General features: G+C 47.3%; 1 protein-coding gene and 1 non-coding gene across 6 annotated transcripts in view; one reads left to right on the forward strand and one right to left on the reverse strand.

Moving 5' to 3' along the window:
* Positions 1-20,553, reverse strand: part of Afap1 (actin filament associated protein 1) — a 134,656-nt gene that overhangs the window by 42,042 nt on the left and 72,061 nt on the right. For all 5 annotated transcript variants that reach the window (XR_012435881.1, XM_074042681.1, XM_074042679.1 and 2 more), the window contains exons 4-7: positions 19,730-19,838; positions 13,976-14,187; positions 10,204-10,383; positions 218-313 (exon numbers count right to left, since the gene is read on the reverse strand). Coding sequence is in view for 4 of the 5 variants with exons in the window: in XM_074042681.1 (XP_073898782.1) it covers positions 218-313; positions 10,204-10,383; positions 13,976-14,187; positions 19,730-19,838 (597 nt within the window). In the remaining variant the exon portion in view is untranslated. The remainder of the gene's footprint in view (positions 1-217; positions 314-10,203; positions 10,384-13,975; positions 14,188-19,729; positions 19,839-20,553) is intronic.
* On the forward strand, positions 5,461-5,562 carry LOC141411292 (small nucleolar RNA U13). The gene has a single exon (XR_012436082.1). It is a non-coding gene; the product is annotated as a small nucleolar RNA U13 (small nucleolar RNA).

Raw genomic sequence — 20,553 nt, forward strand, 5'->3', positions numbered from 1 at the left:
GGTGAAAACTTCGAGCAAAACTGAAGGACCCAGCACAATGAGATGACCAAGGCCTGAGGTGTTACCATGATTTGAGTGTGCATGAAAATGTCACACTGTGTGCAATGAAGCTGCACGCCGACTGTGAAAATGAACACATTAACAAAGCCACGCCCTCCTCCGAGTGGAGAGGGCCACACATTGTGTGAGGTCACCACCCGGGCAGGAGGTGCCTTACCTTCTCCAGCTCTGCCTTGTGCACTGAGGCGCCTGGTGGGGCAGCACACTCTGAATCTGTGGGGCCACTGCAGCTACTGTAGGCTTCCTTGATTACCTGTGGAAAGTAGAGACACAGCCTGAGTCTAACTAGAGGCAGAAACCCCAAGAGTGGTCAAACCACATGAGAACAGCAGCCTACAGTACAGTGGGAACTCAGGGTCAACAGCGCCTGACATGGAATGATGGCAGAATTTCTGTGTCCACTCACTCACTCACTCATTTACCAAACCACTGTCCATCTTGTACTGACCCAGAGTTGGGAAAACAGTAGAAAAATGCGTTCAAGGTTCCAACTCTTGTGGAATTTCCTCCCATGTAGTTCAGATATCATCACAAACAGTAAGCGTTACCAAAAGACATAAGGCAGCATTAAGAGCTACAACAGTAAAAGGACCTCGTCCCCAGTGCTGTGAGGAGTAGCACTATAAGGAAAGGGAGTCACACAACACTTCAGGTCTGGGGGGAGAAGAGGACTCCAGGAAGGAGGGGAGCCAGGAGACAGCAGACAGGTGACCCCATGAGAGGATCCCTCTGACAGGGGAGCAGAGAGTCTGGAGAGAGCCCAGCTGGAGGGAAAAAGAGTGTGAAGGAAGGACAAGACACAGCTGGAGGGAGAAGGTTGGCAGAGGGACGCTTTTCTTGCTAAAGGTGCCATCTCCCTGAACAGAGGGCAGCGTGCAGATGCAGGAGTTCGGGCTCGAGTTTGAGAATGTTCCTGTCTAATTCTATTTCCTCAGAGAATTTCAAGGCAAGAACCTAGTTATGCAGCCTTGACAAAAGTATTTATCCTCTCTGAGCCTCAGTTTTCTCACTAGCAAAGAAAAGAGTCAAGAGGACATGGCTAAATAAAGAGCATGAGACCTTGCACACAAGATGCCCAAGTGGGTTTCTGGCACTGCCACCTTCAAAAGGGGGCTTCTGTGATTGTCAGCACTGTCACTAACATGAGTGTCTTTAAAACTCAGGCTGTCAGCTCAGAGTGATTGGAAGGTAGCTGCACACAGGTGGGAAGGCCACCCTGGGGGTCACGATCCTAGCATCAGTGCCTTTGCAGCTGGCTCATCCCTACATGGTCACTCATTCATTACTTCATCACTCCTGAGCTCATACAACAGCCAGACATGGCCATGGCCTGGGAGTGGGGATGTGAACTAAGAATGATAGACCAAGTCCAAGCACGTGTGGAACTTGCATTCTCCTCTGCAAAGTCAGCAGTAAAACATCTCAAAATGCTGTCTACTCTCTTTGGAATTCAGTTGCAATGTGAGTCAAATCCATAGTCCAGATATCCATGTAGCCACTGTGCAACTCAACCCAGCTCCAGACTTGCCTGGCTATGCTGGATCTGACTCTAGGCAGTGTCTCCAGCTGCCTTTCCCCTCAGCCCTCCCTGAGCAAACAACAGAGCAGGGGTCCACACTGGAGATGAAAAGGAAAGGAAGAAAATTAAAGAAGCCCCAAGGGCTCACTGCAATGTTTTCCCCCTTACAAATTCTGAAGTGTGAAAGCATGACCAAATGTGACGCCCATCCAGTGACCAGAGCCTTCCAAAGGCAGCCTGAGGGAAAGGCTGGCTTCTCTACCGCAGCAGGAGGTGAAAGGCCATTCCTCTCTCTGCTTGCCTCACTTCCATGCTAATTTCACTTTTTTTTGTTGTATGTTTTTATTCCCTCCCCTGCCCCAATCCTTAAATCTTCAATTGAGAAGGCACATTTATATTTAATTTAGGACAAGACTTTGTCTTTTCTCCAGGGAAGGAGTGTAATATAATGGGAAACTCCTGAAATTTTGTGCTCAACAAAGTTCTTCCACTTGCTACCTGAGCAAGGCTGAGCCTCACTCTGAACTAAAACATACATAAAGTAATGCCTCAGGACTTTGCAGTGAAAAAGGACTGGTGGAAAGTGTGAAGCAGCCGCCCAGCACCTCTCCCATAACCAGCCTTAAGTAAACCTCAGCTCTTTCCCACAATTACAGCTTTAAATAAAGGAAAATGTGTTTCAATTACACAAACAAACCTGAACTTGACAAGTGCTTCATTTTGTACTAAAAGGGTGCACTCCCTAAAACAGAGCCCACAGAGACCTACAGCCTTGGCAAAAGCTCTCATTCCAAAAACACCTGTCTTCTCTGTCGCTCTTGTTCCAAAATGGGGGACGATATGCACAGTCTTTGGCAGAGCTACTCCATATATTCTCACCAGCCTCGTGTGTGTGTGTGTGTGTGTGTGTGTGTGTGGTGTTCCCTGTCAGAGGTGTGCATTTCCTCATAGTTAAACAGAGCTCCTCCTTTAGCACTCAGCCTGGCCTCCTGTCTCCAGGCAGCCTACTTGGGTCTCCTGGGGTGGTTTGGATCTGAAATGTCCCCAAAGGCCCTGGTGCCAGCCTGAGGCAGAGCCTACTGCGAGCAAGACAGGTCACCAAGGGAATGTCCTTGAAGGGGATATGGGGACCCTGGCCCCTTTCTCTGTTTTTTCTTCCTGACCACCATGAGGTGAACAGATCCTCTGCCACCTGCTCCTGCCATGAGAGTCCACCAGTCTGCCCTGCTACAACCCCAAAGCCATAGAGTGTCTGCTCAGTACGAAAGCACCTGCAGGGCTGAATGACAGATAATGAGAGTGATAGATAAGGGTCTCTAGAAGGCCTGTGAACAAGCTCTATACCATTTCTATTTAAGAGCTGTGTTTTGTGAGAAGTTCAACAAGTATTTAAGACAGTTATTCAAAAGCAAAATCACAAGTCCTCCAAAAACAAATCGTTTTATGTTTGTGGTATTTTGTTTGTTTCTAACTTGAACCATCCTCTCTAGAAACACAATCTCTGCACATTTTTTAAGGAAACCCGACCATTTTGTTTCTGGGAATACTGGCTCTTGTCTTCTGTTTGACCTCTATGCAACGGCCCGTGTTTGCAGCATGGGCACACGTGTGCATGCACACACACACACACACACACACACACACACACACACACGAGTTAATTTTGGCAAGAGCTGCTGGTAATGGAAGTTACAGGCAGACAAGAGAAACGGCTCTGGCAGCAGTGACTGATGATGGGTGTGCAGTCATGTGTACGTTAGCGCCGTCCTCATGTTTGTCATGCTTGGCAAAGGCATGTGTGTAGTAATTAAAGGATTTTTAATTGTTACATTAAAGCCATGTTTCAAAATACCAAAATCCGGGATCACAAGTTTTGAACAATGTGAGATAAAGCAGCCTAGGCTCATAAACCAATTCCTGATATTGTCTTAGAGCTTCCGGAGGAATCTGAAGGAGTGATAGAAGCATTACCATATTTTCATATTTTGGCTGTTCGTTATGGCTCTACAGATGCACTCAGGTCATCTTCTCCTTCTACCTTGTTGATAATTCTCATAAGCATTACCTCCATTTGACACACAGATGACCCAAACACCACGAGTCAGGGGCACTCCCAGGGCATACTTTGGATTCCCAGTCCCCACCCTGCTCCTCTCTCTCTGACAGACACACCAATTTCCAGCAAGGTGGAGAATTTTTTTTTTTTAATGATCACAGTTCTTTTTTTAGTCTATCCCAATCATAAAGCTGTGACCTTTATGAGGTGAAATAAAAAGCTACGACAATAGCATTGACTTACTTCACACAAAACCATCACTACAAGGTTTCATATTATTTTGAAAAAAAAAACAAGAAAAAATTATTAAGGATACAGAAGACATGAACCTGATAGTTACAGTCTGTGATGTACAAATATATATACACCAGTACATCAAGCAACTGAAAGCTACATACCCATTGTAAGTAGACAGAACATTTACAAAAACTACCTATACACTGAACAATAAAACAGGTCTGTGAATTTCTAAGCTATGAAATCAATAGTCATAACACTAAATTGGAACTAAATTAGAAATTTTTTAAATACACAATTTTTTAAATCACCAAATATTGGAAAAATAGACAATGTATTTCTAAATACACCATTAGTAAAAGAGAAAGCAATATAACTTACAAAATATTTTGAACTGAATGACAATAAAAGCATAAAATATCAGAACATATAGGATGTAGCTATAAGGAAATAGTTTTAAGCACAAAGAAAAACAGCTAAAGCTCAAGGATGCTTGTGTCCACTTCAAGAAAGTAGGACAACTACCATGAATTGCGGCACACAAACACAGAAGCAAAATGCTGAAGGTAAAAGAGAATTTTAAATAAAGTAGAAAACAACCATACTACAGAAAAAAAATCGAGAGCCAAAATTTGTTTGTTTTTGAGAGAACTAATAAAATTGATAACTTCCAGTAAGACTGATGAAAAGAAAAGAGGACAAGACACCCAAGAGAAAAGACACCCAAGACTATCACCTTCGCCCTGAGAAATGCAAAAGGAGCTAAAGAAGTCATAGTGCTCTTCCAGTCCACCCAAGCAATGAAGATGCAGAGAAACCTTAATGAACTAACTCCTAAACGTGAAGAGACGTAGACGTAGTACAAAGAGGAGATCCATGCGTGTCCTCTACCTGGTGGGATGGTGGGTGGAGGGACACCGTGATAGTGGGGCAAAGGGAAGAGCCTTGCCAAGATGTCACAGTCATGTACGCAGCTAGACTTGCTGGCTAAAATCCAAGGTGCCCAATGGGGGACGGAGCCTACACTCACTGACCAGCCCCTCTGGAGCCCCTCCTGAGCATGTGAGGATGACACAGAAGGCATGAGCAAGGGAGCAGGGTTCAGACAGCCCTGAGATACAAAGCACTCGTCCCAGGTGCAAGGCAGCTGCTCTGCAAGGGAGGCAGGAAGTGTAGTGAACCCCCTCCAGGGAGGTTCTGGCTTCCCAGTGCATAAGGCAGCAATGCACTGGGATACAGAGTGCAGGGCAGAGAGATGTCTTCCAGGCACAAAAGGTCAGGGGCAAGAGTAACTGGCAGAGACCAACAAGGTGACACTGGCTGTTGAGCTAAAACCAAACCCCAAACAACCAACAGCAGGCTCAGAGAGCTGGCCCCTTATGCACAGCACATAAGACATTTAAATTGTACATAGACACACGCTCACCCAGGATCCAGGACCTACACTGACAGTGTGTGCTGTCAACTTGTGTGATTCTTGAGTGATTCTCAAAGCACTTTAAAATCACTTGGAAACTCTGTTTCAACTCGGCTCATCTAATTCTGCCTGAAACCTCAGGTGCTATGACACCACTGCCATGTCTCCAGTGTCCTTCAGTGGTTCATAAGCATGGTGATGGGGCTTTCACACCATTGTGTAAGATGTACCTCCCTTAATACGTTACAATGCCCGTGCATTACCTGTCTTCTGTGGGAATAAAAAGAAAGAAAAGATAAAAGGCGGGGTGGAGGAGGGAAAGAGTTCAACAGTTTGCTAACATACTCTGTTGGCCAATCTTTTATTGCTGGAGGGAGAGAAAATTGGTAACCCTCCCGGAGAAGAGTGAGCTGGCAACATATCCAGATTCCAGATGGTAAAACCTTCACACAGGCAGCCATTCCTGCTGGGATTTAGCCTACAGAGGAGTGAAGTGTGGAGTGACATATGCTGGGCTGTTTATTATGAAATTGTCTATCACAGCAAAAGACTGAAACAACCTGCTGCCCTTGAATGGAAGATTTCTTCCCCGTGGCCCACTCACAGGCTGAGGCATTACATACTGTAAAATGGAAAGAGGAAGTGCTCTGGTCTCTACATTGTTCAGGTGTAAAGAACAGGAGAGGCTGAGGGGTTAAGTCTGGATTTCTGTCTGCTTCGTATGCACAGAGAAACTGACAGATGCATGGAAAACAATGGCTGCTCTCCGACACACTGGCCAAGGTGAAAGAGTACAGACAACACCACAACTTGCAACGTCAAGTGATGAGTAAGTTCACATCCTCAACCAGCAGGTCCCATGTGAGGCACCTGTCTTGTTGTGGCCATGACACATGGCCCAGGGGACACACAGAGTACTCACAGCACATAAGCCCATGAGTATGGGGACAAGACAATTCTGAGTGACCAAACCCTGAAGCTTTTATGTAGAAATTTTAAAATAAGAAACTAGATTGCTCATGGCATATGCACACATAGGTGGAAGCACTTGTTAAAAAGCACACTCAGACAGGTTGGGGATGTAGCTCTGTAGTAGAGGGCTGCCTAGCAAGCACAAGGACCTGGGTTCCAAGCCTTACACTTGGAGTGGGGAAAGATGCCCACCCCCAAAAATACAAGGGAAAACAAAGCATACCCATATACCAATAAAGACTAAATTCAGGATGGAAGTTCCCTTAAAAAGATATGAGAGGCCAGGCATGGTGGCACCTATCTGTAGTCCCAGCTACATAGAAGGCAGGGGTAGGAGGCTCTCTGGCAAAACCATGAGACCCTATGTGAAAAACAAACTAAAACAAAAGGATTAAGCATATGTCTCAAGGGTAGAGGGCTCGCCTAGTAAGCCCTGAGTTCAATCTCAGTACCACCAAAAAAAAAATAAAATAAAACAATAGTAATACAAAGAAAACAAGGGAAAAAAAAGATCTTTAAGTCCCTAATAAATCAGAACCACTGAGAACCTATTTTTAAAGTCTCCAGGTGATTCTGGTAAGGCAGCTGACTGACCACTAATGATATCTGGGAGAAACTAGACTAGACCATCTCAGGACTCAGCTAGTCAAAAATAACTAAAATCCTGTAATGAGGGAAATGATGGTGCCATATGGCATTCATTTCTAATCAGAGCTCCTTCTTCTCCTACTGTCTGATGTTATGGAGATAACAGTGCAAACATTAGAGTAACTACCCAATTCAAACTCCCAGAAACAGATCATTTACCCTGTGTTATACACCGCCCTTTTAAGAAACACCAGCAACACTACAATCAAAGTTCTTGAAATTAGCTGGCATTCAGCTAAATGCCTCTGTCTGCAAGTATCTCAGTGCCAGGGAAGCAGGGTGCAAGCCCATTTCACCCCATCAGCATCATGCAGTGCCGTTTGCACTGTATGTCAGCTGCACAGAGGACATCACATCACAGCAACAGCAGTGAGGGCGTGATTCTGTAGCAGGTGTGCGCTGTCCAACAATCAGGAGGGCAGGGGAAGTAGGAGAAGGCTCACAAGTCAGGGTGTCCTCCAACACTCTCCACTAAGGGGCAGTTAAGCACCAAACAGGGGCCAGCCAGCCAAGAGTGGGACGAGGGGCAGGAAACGGCCATCCAGATGGCTTCTCGCTTGCTCCGTGACTGTGCTTCCCCTCACTGAGGTATAGGGCTCAGATCATACAAGTGAAGGACAGAAGAGAAAATGGCAAGCCGTTAGATGACCCCACAGAATGAGAATGAAACGTGAAGTCAGAAAACTTGATCTTAACTTTCAGCTTGATCCCTGCTGATCACAGAGGAGGGTGGCATAAGACGTGATCCTGCAGCTGTCACATGAAACACTAATAGTGACATGAAGTTAAGAGACAAAGGTAGGAAAGTGCTCTGCCAACCTTGGAAGGCTCTGAGACCCTGACTGTGAGCTTTGGTCTATAGCACAAGGAGGTCTGAGTCTCTAGACGGCTATGCAAACCCTGCAGGAGAAACTCCTGAGCACAGGACTCCAGGACAACAGAACCAGGAAAAATGCTCTCCTCAACCTCTAGGTTACAGATTTCAGGAAGCCAGAGCCACTGCTGACAGAATTAAAAAGACCTCAGATGTGTGTTCTGTATGCAGTCAAGGCATGGTGGCCATCCAGAGTTGAATCTTCCTGCTCATGGTTTCCAGGACACCCAGGTATGACAGGAAGCACAGTTATAAAGTGTCCCCATCTCCCCACCCTGTGTTCACAACAGGTAACACAGGTAAGGATGGGCTAGACAAACATGTTCAGTGCCCTCCTATAAGCAGGAGGCACTGCTGTGCTAGTATGGAGTTGTTGGCCAAGAACCAGAAGAACCAGGAATGCAGAGGGTCACCCTAGAGGGGGCAGCAGAGAGACCAGGCAGCACCTGTGCTGGCTCTTTGGGAAGGGGGAGCGAGGCACCTGGCAAAACCCTCACCATCGGGGTGGGGACCACAAGGAATATTCCTTGGAATGAGTGAAAGAGAGCTAAGCCAGCCTGAAATGAACCACAGGCAGAACTCAAGCTGTGAAGTACAAGCTCTGAAATGAGACCACACTGATATGTGGGAGCCAGCACCCCGAATGAGTGACAGAGGCAGAAGAGAAGGCTTGAGGGTGGAAGAAAACACAGTCCTCGGTATAAATTTATTTCCACAGGGACCACTGGACACTCACATGAAGAAGAATGCAGTGAACTCTCCCACACACTACATGTAAAAATAAAGTCAGACTGCACCATAAACCTCAATTCAAGAGCTAACACCATAAGAAAAAGTCATGGGTAAAAGTCACCAGGGCCTTGGATTCAGCGATGGTTTTCCACATATGACATAAAAAGGATAAAGTGTGGACCTTGAAGCAGGATGCTGAGTGACAGAAGCCAGTTGCCAAAGGCCATGTGTAGCAGGAGTCCATGTACGTGAAATGCTGAGAACAGGCAGCTGTCCAGAGACAGAAAGCAGATTCATGGCTGCCAAGGACTGGGGGGTGGGTGGGTGCAGTGACTGCTGGTGGGTTCAGTGCTTTTCTGGGGGTGAAGAAAATGTCCTGTTATGATGATGGCTGCATAACTGTGTGAAATACTAAAACCTATGAGTTGTACTTTAAAAAGGTGAACTTTTGGTATGTGAATTATACCTCAATAAAACTATTATAAAATTATTTCAATAATTTACTTCCCAAATACAATAACCAGCATGAACACCAGATACCCCAACATACAACAAGAAAAATTGACCTGAGCAAGAAGGAGCCAAGAGACAACAGAACCAGGTCCCACTTTGTCAAAGCTCACAGTCAGAACCTCCATGCCTATTACATTCATGAAGATCAAGGGAGAAAAATATTTCTAAAAGAAATTTAAAACTATACAAGTGATATTTTCAGTTTCAAAATGAACCAACTAGTAATCCTAGAATTGAAAACTATAGACTATGTTCCCTCTAATTTGTTGAGACCCTAACATCCAAAGTGGTAGAGGTAGGAGGTAGGGAATTTGGGAGGTGACGAGGTCATAGGGTGGAACCCTCAGGGATGGAATTAGTGCCCCTGTAAAAAAGGCCCCAGAGGGTTGCCTCCCCCTTCTACCATGTGAGGACAAACGAGAAGAGGTCTCTATGAGAACATGGGCCATTGCCAGAGACCAAATCTGTAGGCAGCTTGACGTTGGACTTCTAGCCTCCAGAACTCTACAGGCAAATTGTTCATATTTTATTAGAACAGCCTGAACAGAATAAGGCAGCTTCCTTCCACAATCAAATCAAGAACACAGAGAACAAAACAAATCAAACAGCAGAATAGAAACAACCAAAGGGAGAAACAGAGAACTGGAAGGTAACAAGGAAAGAGTAAGCCAGACAAAAGAAGAAGAAAAAAGGTCAGTAAATGCAGGAGAAGACAAGTGTTACTGTGGAAGTCTTGCATATTAAACACTGTCTCAGGGAAGATGGCCATGGAGCAAAGCTGTATTTTAAGAAAGTTGTTGAAAATTATTTCTGAAACACAGAACAATGACAATCCACACATTTAATAAGTCCAAAATACTCAAAGCAGAATAAATGAAAAAGAATGCACATCCAGACACAATAAAGTGAAACTACAGAAAATAAGCGTAAAAGAGGAAGTCCTAGAGGCAGCCTGCAAGGAGGGGCAGCCTCCTTTAGATGCTAGCCAGTTGAAACGGGATTCTTGTGAACCTGTGTTCAGCTATCAAAGACAAAATAAACACAGAAGGGGGCTGGGAGCATGGCTCAGTGGTAAGATGTTTGCCTACCCTGCAAGAGGCCCTGGGTTGGATCCACAGCTCTTAGGAAGGGAGGTTTAGAAGTGACATTGACTCAGACTCAAACAGACAACTTACCTTCAGCCACTGCTCCGCCTGCTCCTTGCTCTGGACTGCGAGAACAAGGGGGTCTGTGCCTTGCTGGGTGATTTTCAGCTCATGCTTCTTCTTTTTGCTGTCTTTCGGGATATATGTAATGTTGCAGCCTTGGAGTGGCACTTCCATCTGAGGCTGCTGGTCCTTGGAACTTTTATAGCACTGCATTAAACACAACAAAGAAATTTATAGCATAAGGAAGTTTGAACAGAAACACTGACAAAAACTGGCATGATGAAAACTATGAGTGCTGGTCAGGCTTTGGAAGGAGGGATGGACTAGCATTCAGAGCTGGAAATGGGTCCGCAGACTAGCTGTATGGCACATGAGTCCACACTCCACTTTCGCATCAGGGAAATGCATTTACTCACAAATTCAGCAAAAGGATGCAGAAGACAAAAGGTCTCTACTCAGATGAAGCTTATATATTCTAGTGAAGCTACATGACTATACTTACACGAACAAAAAAATATAAAATATACACAAATAATGCAGTACGTAAAGTATGCTGTTAGATTTGTTGCAACTACACAGTCTGAGTGTTGCATAGTGTAATAATGTGGATAGTCATTTCTGCCCCTTCTCAAAGGCAGAGAAGTCATTCTCAAAGACAGAAAGAGCACAAATACCAGTGCATAGTGGGCTAAGGTCTCTGCCCAGGTTTGCTTTCTAGGGCCCCAAAACTCACGCTGCTCTGTACACAACTAATGTGTACACTAAGATGTCCACTGAGCAGCTCACAACCAAGATTGACTCCTCACAGCTCTTGCTTCCTCTCTATCTGTAGGACAGAATTCGTTTGTTTAACTGTATTGCCTGGAGCCAGAAGCCTTCATCTTAGAAGGAATGCACAGAACCATGTGTCAGACATCTAGGTCCTGGGTCCTAGCTTGGTCACTAATTTAATCTGGTTCCCAAGAAGTTTCTTAGCTTCCTGAGCCCGTTTCCTCATTAGTAATCTATGTTTTGCTATTATTATTTTTTTAACTAAATTAAACTGTCAGTAACAATAACATCTGCTAGCAAGTACTCAGTGTCCCCATTATGTGAGGCACTTCACGCGTCTCATTTAATCATCCCAGTTGTCCATTCTGCACATTAGGAAACAGAGGCTCAGTTGGTTAAGTGACTTGCCCAAAGAGAACAACCTGCAGGGCAGACCAGGACTCCAGCCCCAAATGGTATGAGCACAGGGCTTGCATCCTGGACCATTTACTGGTGAAGAATGGAAGGTAGGTACCTAGTTTCAGAAGCAGTTTTAGAGCCCTTTCCTGCTTTACAGGTTAAAATCCATGACTTTAGGATTTCAGATAAGGGGCATATCCACTTAAAAATAAAATCAACTGATGGTTACCATAACTAAGGAGGAAAAATAAAATGTGCCAAAGCCAACCACTTCTCAGATTTTTTAATAAGTACAAAAAAAGGGGTAAGAAGAAACTAAGAGGACAGAGGAAGGAGTCAGAAAGGGAATTTTATAGCTAGATTTTCCTACAAGTTCCTAAGTTATCGACAACTTCACACACATGGTCTGAAGGTGTGCCCAAGGTAGCTACCTCTAAAGAAGGGCACTCATAAGGTTGCCCTAGGGCTGGGGTGTGGCTCAAGTGGTACCGGCATGTGCAAGGCCCTTGGTCCCACCCCCAGTACCTTCTGCCAACAGTCCACACACACACACACACACACACACACACACACACACACACACACACACAAGGAGCAATGTTCATAAAGGGGAAGGGGGAGAAGAATGCAGTTCAAATAAAAAGCCTCAGGGGCACAGGGCTCTGGAGCTGTAAGGTCCTCTGGAAGGCACCCTATGAGTCTGGCTTTTGTTCTGGATACAGACCCTGGGGCAGGAACAAGCCTGTAGGGAGTCCAGAGCATCAGAGTGCCTATTATGGGTTGGGTATGCAGTGTCCCCTCCCAGAAGGCTCATGTATTAAAAGGTTGGTCCCCAGCTGGTGGTACTATTTTGGGAAGTTCTGGAAACTTCGGGAGGTGGGACAGCTCTTTAGGGGTATATTATTGCTGGCCCCTTCCTGTCACACTCTTTCCTGTCTGCCATGATATGAGCTACTCTGCTCTGCCATCCCCTCTTCGCTGTGATGGACAGACATTTCTGCAACCGTAAGTTAAATAAATCATTCTCTCCCTAACAGGTACTTTTATCGCATGATGAGAAAAATGACTACTACAGTGTCCACCCAGAGCCCCCTGGACACAGAAAGGAACAGTGTAGAGGTGGATTAAGTAAAGCAGGTAATGGTGGTACCCAAGGGAGCACAGGCAGGAGTGCATTGGGAAAGAGCACACTTCCTGTTCCTGTTTACAGCTTCCTGCACTGCAAAATCTGAAAAACATTAGTTATACCATCATTTTTATATTAACAGGGGTTATCAGAGTAGTTGTATCACTGGTTATTTCTGAATGAATAAAAGCTTCAAAAAAAAGTGACCAACTAATCATCCTGCATTTTATCAAAGACAGTGTCTTCCCCTGGTTTTCCCATTAATTCCTTCTTCAGTATTATATATGCTCTAACCAGAAACTAGTATCATTCTAGTATGGAGAGGGGAAACTTGTAAGAGACCAAATGGCACACAAAGTAGGGAAGGAGGAAGAGGACAAGTAGAGGAGTGGGGGACACAGAGCGCTGACTCCTCATACCGTACAAGGCTGCCTGCATTGTGTGCAGAGCTTCCTTTTTAAACGAAAGTTGATTGTGCATTTCAAAACATTTATGCAATTTTTCCCTCATCTTGTAATCATTACATCAGACTATAAATAAGGACCATATTAATGGGGTTTTTTCATGCTTTAAAATTCCCCATGGCATCCTTTTTGGCATATTCTAAATTTGGGAGAAATTCAGGCCACACGTGGAAAAACTATGTACTCTGAAAGTTTAAAAAAACTGACAAAAACATTAATTAAAAAATATGCAATGTCCTATGATTCACACATGAACCTTACTTCAAAAAATGTCTCACCTGCTCCACTAAAATGTGACCTGCAGAAACACAAATTTTCAGGTTTTCTGCAATTGCTTCACCAAGATCAATTTGAAAGAAAAGTAAAAGACAAAAAACGTTATGTGAAGTTCGTAACACCAATAATCAACCATGCTTTCCAAAGGAAGGAAGGATAGAGGTGAGGAGGAGGGGAAGAGGGGGAGGAGGAGCGATGAAGCCCACTTCTCAAAGGCTCCTGCTTCCTCACTGGAGCCCCCTGGGAACAACTCCCACGGCCAGGCCTGGCCCGGGTCTATGCTTTCCACCCCCTGCTTCTGGCTACTTACTACATCTTCCTGTTCTGCCTCTTGGGTTAAAAACTTAAAAAAAAAAAAAAGACTTGGCCTCAGGCTTTCCAAAAGAATTTCCTTTCTCCACTGCTCTCCCCACGGCGCCTCCGCAGGCTCCCAGCCCACTGTGGTGACCTGGCTGTGAGGAATTCACTGACTCATTACAAATGACAAAGTCCATCTTGCAACTCCTGGCAAGTCACAGCATCGTGCATTTCCACTGACACAACCACAGGCCCAGCCAGGGAGGGAAGGCCTCTGCGCTGGGAAGCAAGTACCAGGTCAGCCTGGGCTGCTCCGAAGAGCTCATCTTACACTGGCAGTGGCTCTGGTGCTCACTGAGCTCCCCCATCCCCATATGGTGGAATCAGGGGCAATGGGCCTCAGCCCTGTTCTCTGCATTACTGACACCTTACTATCTCACGAAAGCACAACTGGTGGGGGTCTCACCAGAAGCTTGGTGTCCTTGATGACACACAGCAGTTTGGTCCACTGGCCGAAGCGTTTCTTGCGCAGCAGGAAGGCGCAGATCTTGGCATCTTTCACCAGGTCCATGGAGGCCTCCTCCGAGGGCCACTGGTGCCGAGTTTTCTTCCCCTTTCCGTCCTCCTCATCTTCATCATACGATTCATAGGAGCTGCTCATGGCATCCGAGTCATAATCTGCACAGATAAGAGGACCACACTGCAAGTCACCCTCGGCACAGCGTGCCTCATCACACTTCTAATCACAAGGAGTTTAGTAAGAGACAGGCTTTTGTCCCTGAAGAAAAAAGACAAATTCAGTGAACTGCTTCCAACTGAAGTACTGACACCTCTGCACTTCTAAAATCCTCTCTGGACTGTGCACACTGCACAGACCCGACACTGCAGACGATGCTCTGATGTGGCCACCATGTGGGACGCTTGTCCATGCAGAGCCTCTGCTCTCCTGCTTCCCACTGCCATCGCCACAAGAACATTCCTGTCACATACTCAGGGTCTAGCCAAAGACCCTCTTGCTCTTCCAGGGCAGCTTGGAACTGTAGCAGGAACTTACCGACCTTCTGTGACACATTAGCACTCAGACTAGGGCCCCGGTTAGTTTCCCAAACATATCTCCTCTCTTATATCAGGGTGTCTGAACATACCACAGGCTTCCCACTCATCGCTCCCCCTCTGCCCTTTCCAAGAGAAATGCGCCTGGCATTTCTTACTGCCTGGTCCAGGAAGCCCTCCCTGAGCACGGGGGCTGCAAGCCATAGATGGCAGAGCGCCCCTATTACCTGTGTGCTTAAGTTTTCATTCTAACCTGACTGTATGTGGAGATGGGGCTTTTAGGGAGTAATTGCAGTAAAGCAAGGTCACCAGGATCCTAATCCCATTGGGCCAGTGGCATATGAGAAGAAGAAGAAAGAAGAAGAGTGAGAGACCTCACATGCTGCCATGTCAGCACACAGCACACAACTCACAACACTTTCCAACTTGGAAAAGGCCCCATCAGAACCTGGCCCTGCTGGTCCCCCAGTCTAAGACTCCCAGTCTCCAGAGCCAAGAGAAGCAAATGTGTGGGCTAAGCTCCCCAGCCAGAGCACACTAACCTACTGGGTAGATGGCCCCGTCTGTGTTCTCACAGGGCCTAACACCTCACATCACACTGCCATTGCCATGCACCTGCTGGCTCCCATGTCAGTCTGTACACCCTGGGGAAAGGAGATCATCTTGTCACACCTGACATATCCAGCACCTAAGTATCTGGTGCATGGCAAGCATAAAGCCACATGTAGAAGGAGGACTGTCACATGAATGAGTTATACCTGCAAAGCCCTCCAAGGCATGGTGGAGTAACACTAGCAAGTCACACCCATACCATTCCCTACTTTGGGCTGTGTTGGGTAACAAGCTGCTTGAGGCAGTGTCTGATTCACTGCCGACTCCCCTCTCCCCCAGCATCGTGTGGAATGATGCACCATTCAAAGCATCCTTAAGGACTGAGTCCTAAGAGATGGATGCCTGACAGATAAGGAGAAGCAATGGCTATACAGGGTTGCATGATGGAGCAGTGGCAGGAATGACCATCTCCACGGAGCACAAGTTATGTGTGATACTCACTTGAACCTGGACCTTACCTGCACTCAGCAGTCACATTTGTATTTTAGTTTTCTGGCAAAGAATCAATATTCAGAGGGGGAAGAAAGATGAACATTTACAAGTTGAATTTGTTTTTTTTGTTTTTTTTTTTTGTGATGGTACTGGAGTTTGAACTCAGGGCTTCAGGCTTGCTAGGTAGGCATTGTATCATTTGAGACACACCTCTAATCCCCAAGTTGAATTTTCAATAATGAAAGAAGCCAAGGAAGGATTTTAGACAAGCACTAAGGAGATGGGTAGTGTGAATGGGGAAACAGCTCAAGGATGGGTTATGGTGGGGGTGACAGATAAGGCAGGGCTGCTGGAGCACCTGAAGGAATGTGCCTGAGATGCTGGGGGCTGCCTGGGCTGAGAATGCTCGGAGGAGGTGAGGCAGGGCTGGTCGGAGAGGTGCTGAGGACAAAGAACTGAGGGTCTGGGTTCTGATCACCTTGGAGAATAAATGACAGAGAACAGGCCAGACTCCCTTCGTTCTCCCACAGACAGGTGGCCTTTGCTCCTGTCTCCATATCCTTCCAGCATGTGCCCGTGTGCCCCAGACTACACCAGTATCTACATCTGCCCATACCCTTCCTTCCACGGTAGTCACCAGAGGCCAGTGAAATTACTTTCACTAAGTTAAGGAAAATGACACCTTTAGCTCATTGTTTGCACTCACCACACTTCAAGTGCCCCAAATCCCAGGGGCTGCATGAACCCCATGCTGCATGGCATATGCAGAGCACCAACACTGTCTCTACAGTCGGGGGAGAGAGGGGGAGAGGGAGACTGACAATCTAGCACAGACAGAGACAGGGACTGGGGTGGACACTGAGATGGTGAGCTCATCTCCCAGCCCTTGCAAGAGTTGCTGGCCAGTCTGAGAAGAAGCACCATGAGCAGTTGTGCTGAGAAGCATTAGCACTTTGGAGTCTGCTGGGCCCGTGGTGTTTTCCACAGCATACAAGTACACAGCCCTAGAGTCAGGTAGAGCAGCCTGGGAAGGTGGGACAGTGAGGGACAGGAATGACTCCAGAACTAAAAAGGCTCCACAGCAGCACAGCACATGACTCTTCTGTGCCGTTTACCTCCTCTGTCCTCTCAGGTTCGTGTGTTTACCAAAACAAACATACAATGTTTGTATACACCCAACACCCCATCCTAAAGCGAGCTATCTATGTGATAGACTCACAGGCAGGAGCAGGTGACAATGGACATAGTCAAACTTTTGGTTTAGAAAGACAGTTCTTAAAATGGCTTGGAGGATCATGAATCCCCAGAGCTCACCTCGTTTTCTGGTGCATCAAGCTCAATAGATATTTGGTGAACAAAGGAAGAAAAAACCTGATGAATAAATGAGGTATAAACGAGAACACTGGCATTGCCTTCACTCACTTGGCAATTACAGACTGAGCGCCTGCTCTCTGTCAGACAATGTTTTCGTGTCTGTATCTTAACGTTCCAGGGGTTGGGCGAAGCTGGGGGAAGACAGGTCTGGACATGAGGCATGGCTCATTAGAGAAAAGAAGGAAAGGAAGGATGATGCTCAGAGTCCAAGAAATGCTCCAGAGACTATGGCCCTGGTGAGTGACAGCTGAAATGGGAAGCAGGCCTCCTGGTTTCAGACTGGGGAGTGAGTGCACCAAGTCCTAGAGCCCTTCTCATCCTTGGGAACGGGCTGGGGTTGACAACAGGGAACAATGCACTAAGCTCACTGTCCTGCCTTCTGAGAGAGCAGAACTGCCAGCCATTTCTAGAAACACTTCAGTCAGTTGGCAGGAAACAAAGAACAGCCAGGAGTAACAAACAGAGTCTCAAGGAGAAGCAGCTCCAAAACTGTCCTCAGCAGCTGCCACAGGAGAACAGAAGTCCCACCATTCACCTGCTCAGCACACTGTGTGGCAGTCTAGGACTCAGACCATGGGCTAGGCCTTGTGAAAATTTCAGAAACACAGAATGGGGAGGAGAAAAAGAATTACTGCCTTCTGGTATGTCAGTGAATGGCACAGGTATTCATGGACAAGTAGGTGAAGGGTGCTGACTAGACACTGTCAGGCCCTGGCATAGCCTGGCCTCTCATGGAGAATGTCGACACTGCACGTAGGGACCAGCACACATCAATGGCAATCCTACACTAGGTGAAGACGAAAACCTGGACCCTGGCGAGGTGGCGTGCTTTCTCCTACTCCGTTACCTAAGAACATATCCCTGACTTATCCTTCCAAGCCACATGCACTAGAGACAAGGGTTAAGTGCAGAGCAGGTACTGGAAAGTGAGTAGTAGAGCCGCAGGCCTCTTTCCAGAGAGAAGGGTGAAGGAGAGGCTGAGAAGAGAGGTTTCTTCAGGGAACAACCGTGTTGGTAGGATTTGGATGAGTGCCCCCACCAAGGCCCATGTGTTGAAGGCTTGGTCCTCAGGGTGGCATTACTAGGTGGTGGAACCTTCAAGAGGTGGAGGGGAGGGGATGGAATGGAAGGGGAGGGGGGATGGAATGTGAAGGGAGGGGAGGGGATGTAATAGAAGGGGAGGGGGAGGGGAGGCAATGGAAGGGGAGGGGGAGGGGATGTAAAGGGAGGGGAGGGGAGGAGGGCAGCCTGCCAGCTGCTGACGCCCTGTGGGGCTGGGGGTGATGTCTTCCAGAATGTCTTCCAGTAGTGTATGCTCTAGTTCCCACAACCATGAGTCACACGTCCAAGAACAAAGGCCGAGAGGGTGGTGGTTCCCCTCACCACTACACTGGTGGTGCCCTAATGACAGTTTGTGCCCCTCCCCAAAGTGGCCCACACTGGACTAAGGACACGGTATGGCAACAATCCCAGCAGGCTGAAAGTGGAGACCGCCCCTGGCCACGCTGGGCTCCTCAGGCAAGGGGGCAGTCACTGTGGTGGCTGGAGCTGCTCCTGACTATGAAGAAGCTGTACCCAAATGATGGGCTAGGAGAGCCTGTCAGGACCCAGGTGACCCCTATAACAATCTTTGTCCTCCCCTGCCTAGCTAATGGAGCTGCAACCATTCAATTCAGGAAATCAGACTGACAGCTCAGACCTCTCTGGAAAGCAGCTGGACACCCCACCTGGAAGGAAGCCACAGTCATCTGAGGGCTTGCTATGACAAAGGGAAGGCAGGATGGGGCAGAGGGGATGGTGGACACTAGCAGTGGCTACTGGCCAGCTGTGGGAGGACCAGGCTATTGAGGAGCTTTGCTTCCTTGTTTCCACACAGATTTATCTATAAACATATAAACAGAGGTTTCTTTTCTTTCCTCCCAGTCCCCCGCCATCCAACGTGGGAAGTGTTCACAGTTGCTCAGCAGTATGGGTGTGCTGGAGGCCCCGGATTCGAATTTGCATCCATTCTCACTTTCCATGCTCCAGTCTTTTATAAAAACCAAGTTGATTCCCAAGGTTGACAGAGACTGAGGTATTCTATTTCAATTTCTTTATGAGACAGTAGCACTCTGCCTGACAAAATAACATCAATAACTCAAAACCAAATTCTGGAGACAGCTGAGAAGGCTTTCCCTGGTCCACATGTCACTCTGCCTGAGTTTGGAAGCTGGATCCCAACACAGAGGCACTTCTGAGGGTCATCAGCAGCAGCAGGTGACTTCTGCAGCCATGAGGATGAGGGCGTAGGCAAAACTTTTCTGGAAAACCTCTACCCCGAGGGGCCTATCTGTGCTCTGTCCAGTTATTTTCAACCCAACAGGCAGGCTGGTAGAATTGGTCAACCTTGGCCTCCGGGTGGACACACTCTGCCAAGAATGAGGGGATGGGGTGTTATGTACACCCATAAAAACACGACCCAAAGAGGTTGCTTCTCTCCTGACCAGAGGGAAGTCATCTTATCTGCCCATACTTGGTTCCACAGTGTTAGGTTTTGCTGCATTTGAGTCACCAGGATGACAGCCACTGGAAAAGGCACCTATAAAGTACACCAGCCATTCCAAAGTCCCTCCGGGATCCCTGCTTTCCTTGGGTCCCAAATCCACTGTGCCCACATTTTTGTGGTGCTGTGCAGCCCTGCTCATACCCAGGAAAACACCTGCCTCCCATCCCTTAAACCCAGGGCCACCCAGCGGTGGCTGCCACTCACTTGCCGTAATGTACTCAGGAGCCTTCCCAGGGCTCAGCGGCACAGCTTCCTCGTAGTAGCCCTCGGGGAGCGAGGATGTGGGCAAGGGTGGCGGCCCACTGTCAGGAGGCTGAGGAAAGGAAACCAGGCAAGGATTAGCTTGAGCACTGGAGGGAAATTCTGTTTCCCACTGATAGGCTGGCTAGCATTCCCTTCTCTACAAAGTCTACGGCAAAAAGGCCTCTCCCCTACAGAGGCTTGGAAGGTCAGTTCCACATGGACCTTTACCTCTGCACAGGCCACAGGTCCTTACCACTGTGCGTACTGTAAGCACAGCACTGCCTCACTGAGTATCATCTGCACGTGCTACACTATGTCCCAGGCAGAGAAGCCCTTCAAAAATCCAGCTGGGCTGGCTCATGCCTGCCCCCTGAACCCCTTAGTAGCAAAGACAGGGTCTATGTTCATCTGTTCCTGCCATCCCCCCCTCTTCCCCCGACCCCCATGGTGGAGTCTCCTTTGTGACCATGACGCAAGTGAGTCCTGAGACGGAGGCAACACGAGGCCCTCAGGTCTAGGGTGCTCACGAGGATGCATGCCCACACTCTACCTTATGCTTCCTGAGAGCCGGGAAATGGCTTAACCAGTGAGTCACCTGTGAACCATGATCTGCGCACTGCTCTCATCTACTCCTTACCAAACCCATCCCACCACCACTTCTTATATGTTCAGGCTCAGCCACAGCCTTGTTTTGAAGCCGTAACTTTAGAATCTGGTAGGCTGGGGCTCCCCAACCCCTTAGCATATCTGCGAGATGCACTGAGGTCCCTCTCTTCTACTGACTA

This window comes from Castor canadensis, chromosome 9, assembly GCF_047511655.1.
Source record: "Castor canadensis chromosome 9, mCasCan1.hap1v2, whole genome shotgun sequence".
In the NCBI taxonomy this organism is placed as follows: Eukaryota; Metazoa; Chordata; class Mammalia; order Rodentia; family Castoridae; genus Castor; species Castor canadensis.